The sequence below is a fragment of the Rhinoraja longicauda genome, chromosome 8 (assembly GCF_053455715.1).
Source record: "Rhinoraja longicauda isolate Sanriku21f chromosome 8, sRhiLon1.1, whole genome shotgun sequence".
Taxonomy (NCBI): Eukaryota; Metazoa; Chordata; class Chondrichthyes; order Rajiformes; family Arhynchobatidae; genus Rhinoraja; species Rhinoraja longicauda.
In genome coordinates, this window is record NC_135960.1 from 43,200,722 (window position 1) to 43,206,721 (window position 6,000).

General features: G+C 44.5%; 1 protein-coding gene across 1 annotated transcript in view; it reads right to left on the minus strand.

The window, feature by feature from the left end:
- The window catches only part of lancl1 (LanC antibiotic synthetase component C-like 1 (bacterial)), a 40,914-nt gene extending 35,328 nt beyond the window's left edge, over window positions 1-5,586 (minus strand). The window contains exons 1-2 of the mRNA XM_078403775.1: window positions 5,321-5,586; window positions 317-434 (exon numbers count right to left, since the gene is read on the minus strand). Of these exons, the coding sequence (XP_078259901.1) occupies window positions 317-434; window positions 5,321-5,404 (202 nt within the window). The 5' untranslated portion in view covers window positions 5,405-5,586. The remainder of the gene's footprint in view (window positions 1-316; window positions 435-5,320) is intronic.
- Window positions 5,587-6,000: the final 414 nt, after the last annotated feature.

Here is a 6,000-nt window from a genome sequence, read left to right on the forward strand (position 1 = left end):
AAAGCAACGGACCTTTGACTCAGGAGCCTATCAACTAAGCTATAGCTGGCAAAAAAACGGTTTACTCCAGAAGAAAAAAAACATGAAGATACAGATTGTTTTCAAAATCTTTATGCAATCAGACGATTTGAATAGAAGAGAGTGTCAACAAAACTAGAAGATTGTATTGGACAGCAGAACTTTTTGCATTATATGGGTCTGATTGAATTCATTATAGTTTCTCATTTCTAAAATTACATGTTCCCTAGTTTTTGCATCTTTTTTGATAACACAATTTATCTATTTATTCTTTTCTGATATTCAGTGCTCACAGTACCTGCAATTCCATTGTAGGTGCTGCAATCAGTCCGATCAGCTTTTGAAAGCCCATTTTCCATATACTGCAGCAAATCACTGATCTTGCTCTTTAGATGCTGAATGAAGCCACTTGTTAACTGTAACAAATTAATAAAAGATGTTTTCATAGACAAGATCACCAGAATTGGAAAAAAACGATGTCGATGGTTCTTGAGAACAGTGTCAATATCAGTCTTGACACACTCCATAGCCTATAATGGAGGTCCCAGTCTCCACCCTGCCCCTTCATGTGACATCCACACGTCCGAACAACTATTTTCCAATTGACCCTCATCACCTCGCAGTTCTTTTCACTGTGCATTTCACTTTCCTGTATAGCTGAGACCAGGCCCCAGTCTTCCAGTGACCTTTACTAACCCCCTCTCAGCTTGGTCCAGTAAAGAACATTTTCAACAATGGAAGTGCTCAGTGATGGGCCCCTGACCGAACTGGCCATTAGTGCAAATCTGCGATGACTAGTCAACATACACATCTGAATACACCATCAGTTCCAAGCCATATTGCCTCTCAGTATTATTCAAAGCCCTTTGCAATAAAACATTTTCTTTTGAATGTCGAGGTTGGAATAAGAGTAGACGCCAAACTGCACACAAGTTCCCAGACACAGAGATGTAATAAATGATCAGTTGGTTTTTAAAAGCTTCAAAATCTTCTAGCTTCCCTCCAATCTTTGCAATATTGTATGCCTTCTCTTTTACGTTTATGCTACCTTTGACTTCCTTTGTCAGTCACAGTCGCCTCATTCACCCCTTGGAATCTTTCTTCTTCTTGGGGATGAAAAGATCCTGCATCTTCCGAATTACTCCCAGAAGCTCCTCCAACGTTATTCCTACTAAGGTTTCTTTCCGATCAACTCCTCCCTCATGTCTCTGTAGTCATCTTTACTCAACAGTAATACCGACACATCTGATTTAATCTTCTCCCTCTCAAACAGTAGGATAAAATTTATCAAATAACTAGACTAAGTGGACCCAGTGGGCCCAAACCTCTCCTGCATTGGTGCAGCACCCTCTCCTCTCCCCCTCCCCCTCAACACCCCCCTTATCCTCCCTTCCCCTCCCCTTTCCCCTCTCCCCCCCCCCTCAACCCCCTTATCCTCCCCCTCCCTCCCTCCCTAGGAGATAGATTTAAACTTTAAAATGTGAATAACATAAAAAATATAACACCGATTTCAATGAAACTTCTTCCATTAGCACCAAAGGGACGTGAGTAAGGTGGGCCTAAAATTGGCGCGCTATCGTGCACCGTTTTGGCTGTATTTCAGGAACAAACAAACGAGAGTTTTGGTATATAGATGGTCACTACCTCATTGGGATTGTTTTACTTTAAGCTCCCTAATCAAATCCAGTTCATTACACAACACCTCGTAGGCTCAACCACAAGCTGCTCCAAGAAGCCATCTCGTAGGCACTCTACAAATTTCTTCCCTTGGTATCCAGTACCATCTTGATTTTCTCTGTCTACCTGCATATTAAAATCCCCCATGATCACTGTCACATTGCCTTTCTTACATGCCAATTGCATTTCCTGATGTAATTTGTACCCTGCATCCTGGCTACTGTTCAGAGGCCTGTATATACAGTACAGTACCTCCCATCAGGGTCTTTTTACCCGTACAGTTTCGTAATTCTACCCACATGATTCTACATCTTATGATTCTATGTCACTCCAAGTTAAGGACTGAATTTCAATCCTTACCAGCAGACTTGTCCCACTCCCTCGCCCACCTGCCTATCTTTTCAATAAGATGTGTATCCTTGAATGTTTAGTTCCCAGTTCTGATCCTCTTTCAGCTATGTCTGCGTGAAGCCCATAACATCATACCTACCAATTTCTAACTGCGCTCTAAGCTCATCTACTCTGTTCCATAAACTTTTACACCCTACAACATCACTCCTCAGCCTCCTGAGCTTCGAGGTCCTAGCCTACCCAACTTCTCCCTTGAGGGCGCAGGCTCTCGAGTCCTAGCAACATCCTTGAAAATTGTTTCTGCACGATTTTATCTTAATTGCATCTTTACAAAAGTAAGGTGATCAAAACTGAACGCAATATTCCACGTGTGGCCTCTCTATTGTCTAGTACAACTAACATAACATCCCAACTTCAGTCTGAAGGGTCTCGACCCAAAACGTCACCCATTCCTTCTCTCCAGAGATGCTGCCTGTTCCGCTGAGTTACTCCAGCATTTTGTGTCTACCTTTGATTTAAACCAGCATCTGCAGTTCCTTCCTACACATCCCAACTTTTATACTCAATACTCTTACTGATGAAGGCCCATGTGCCAAAACCTTCTTGGCCACCCTATCTACTTGTGATGCCACTTTTAAGGAACTCCTAGAAACTTCTGCTCTACAACATTCCTCAGAGCCCTGACATTCACTGTAGAAATGATCAAGATCCTGCTGTAATTCTTGACAACCATCTTTACTGTCTACGTTACCACCACATTAATGCTATCAAGCCTTCTATATTCTCATCTAAATCACTGATATAAACCACAAACAGCAATGGGCCCACACTGATCCCCGAGGCACATCACTAGTCACAGGCCTCTAGTCTGTTAAGCACCATCACTCTCTGCTTCCTTCCCTGATGCCAATTCTCTATCCGGTTAGCTAGATCTTCCTGGATCCCATGTGATCTAACCTACCAGAGCACCCTACTATGCGGAACCTCATCAAAAGCCTTATGGACTTCAGCAAGGCATTTGATTAGGTTCCACATAGTAGGCTGCTCTGGTAGGTTAGATTGCATGGGATCCAGGAATATCTAGCTGACTGGATAGAGAATTGGCTTCATGGAAGGAAGCAGAGAGCGATTACGGCTTTGACTTCACCAACCTTTTTGGTTACTTCTAAAAAGGCAGGCACAATCTTAAAGACTCGATCTTCCATGTACAAAGGAGTACATGGGAGATTTTGATTATTTGATTATTCCAAATTAGCCCCTGCCTATCCAAATGCATATATATCTTAGAATTCACTGCAGTAACTTGCCTACCATAGATGTTATGCTCACTAGTCTATAGTTCCCAGGCTTTTCCTTGTAGCCCTTCTTAAATCGAGGCACAGCGTTAACAATCATCCACTCTTCCGACACTTCACCCATGACTAATGATAATTTATAAATCTCAGCCAGTGCACCTGCAATTTCTTCTCTAATTTTGTTCAAGTTCGTAAAGTTCATTCCCACAATGTCTTTGGATATTATCTGATCAGGCCCCAGAGATTTATCTACCTTCATATTTTTAGGATGTTCAGCACCTCTTCAATTGTAATACAGACTGTCCTCAAGACATTTCCATTAACTGTTCAAGTTCCTCAATCTCCATGTCTTTCTCCATGGTAAAAACAGAGGGGAAATACTCGCTGAGAGCTAACCGCTTTGGCTTCTGAGGGGCTCTATTCTCTCTAGTTACTCTGTTTCTCTTAATGTATTTATACAATCTCTTTGGGCGCCAGAGCCATCTCCTGTCCCTTTTTTGCTCCCTCATTTCCTTCTTCAGAATGCTCCTGTTCCCGAATGTCCTCCAGCAATACATGGTAATAATCAAAGGTTATTACAAAGGTAATAATCTCTAATCACTAATAATAAGGTTATTACAAAGGTAATAATCTCTGGACATGGAAGTGCAGGAATAGAGGGACATGAATCATGTGCAGGCAAATGAGATCAGTTCAGCTCGGTATCCTGTTCAAACATTATGGGATCTATGTCCCCATAAACTAGCCTATAATCCTGATATTCGAATCTACTTCCCCATACTTTGGACTTCTTCTCTGTAACATAATGCTGCAACACTATTCTGTACTCCATTTTTTGTTCTCTTTGCAGAACTTGTACTTTGGTGTTTACTTTGGGGATCTTATTGAAACATATAAAATTCTTAAGGGGTTGGAGAGGCTAGATGCGGGAAGATTGTTCCCGATGTTGGGGAAGTCCAGAACCAGGGGTCACAGCTTAAGGATAAGGGGGAAGTCTTTTAGGACCGAGATGAGAAAACATTTCTTCACACAGAGAGTGGTGAGTCTGTGGAATTCTCTGCCACAGAAGGTAGTGGAGGCCAGTTCATTGGCTATATTTAAGAGGGAGTTAGATGTGGCCCTTGTGGCTAAAGGGATCAGGGGGTATGGAGAGAAGGCAGGTACAGGTTACTGAGCTGGATGATCAGCCATGATCATATTGAATGGCGGTGCAGGCTCAAAGGGCCGAATGGCCTACTCCTGCACCTATTTTCTATGTTTCTATAAGCGTTTTACTGTATCTTGGTGCACGTAACAATACGAATAATAAACCAACCGACTTTGGATTCAACATCAATTTTTCACAGATCTGGCATTATATTGTGCAATTTGTATGTTGTCAAAACTCAATTTTTAACTATTAATTCTTGGGTCCATCCTCTTCCTCTCGCTCTCTGCAGTACAGAATGCCACACGAGACCCTTTTTTCCCTGTGACTATCAAACTGTACAACTCAACTCCTCCCCCTTCTGTCGAGAGGTAGATTGACTCCCCCCTCCTCAAATCTGTGCACCTCCCCAATCCTTTCCACTCGTCACTTTAACTTCATGTATCTTGTTGTGTTTTATAACTGTAGGCAGTTAAATTTTCCTCCTGGGATAAATAAAGTTTTATCGTATGGCGTCCGCCCTCCACCCTCTCTCCCTCCTCCCTCTCTCCCTCCTCCCTCTCTCCCTCCTCCCTCTCTCCCTCCTCCTCTCTCTCTCCCTCCTCCCTCTCTCCCTCCTCCCTCTCTCCCTCCTCCCTCTCTCCCTCCTCCTCTCTCCCTCCTCCCTCTCTCCCTCCTCCCTCTCTCCCTCCTCCCTCTCTCCCTCCTCCCTCTCTCCCTCCTCCCTCTCTCCCTCCTCCCTCTCTCCCTCCCTGGGCCCCTTTTCACCCCCCTCCTCCTCCTCCTCCCTTGCCACCGTTCTCTTTCCGATCTCCCCGCTTCTCGCACTCACATGTCCTGCGGAGTCGAACAACCTCTCCGTCGACGCCGGGCCCTCATAGTCCATGTAGGGGTTTTTGAAGGATCGCGATTCCATCCTTCCTTCCTGCAGATTACCGCTCTGACAGGATGCTCGGTTCCACTCGAGCTCGGGGCTGGCAGGGCGCGGCCGAACACCAGGCCTCAGTAACCACGGCAACCAGCCCCAACCGCCCAAAAGGCAACGACCCCAACGTGTCGATCACATCGACGGCTCTGCCCATCGCAGCGATAGACCAGCCCATTTGCAGGCGGGACCCATCTACCACAATGAGAAAAACAAAATAATTCTCAGTGGGGGGGGGGGGGTTAAAGGTGGAGGAACTGCAGGCAGGTGCTGATTTACACCGAAGAAAGACACAAAATGCTGGAGTAACTCAGCGGGACAGGCAGTATCTCTGGATAGAAGGAATGGATGACGGTTAAGGATGTTTATTTGCAAGCACAAGGAACTGCAATTGTGCAGGAAGGAACTGCAGATGCTGGTTTAAACCGGAGATAGACACAAAAAGCTGGAGTAACTCAGCGGGTTAAGCAGCATCTCTGGAGAAAAGAAATGTGACATTTGGGGTCGAGTTACTTCTTCAGACTCTGTGGGAACTCCAATTGCCAAATTCTTGAGCAAAATGCAAAGTCCAGGATGAACTCAGCGGA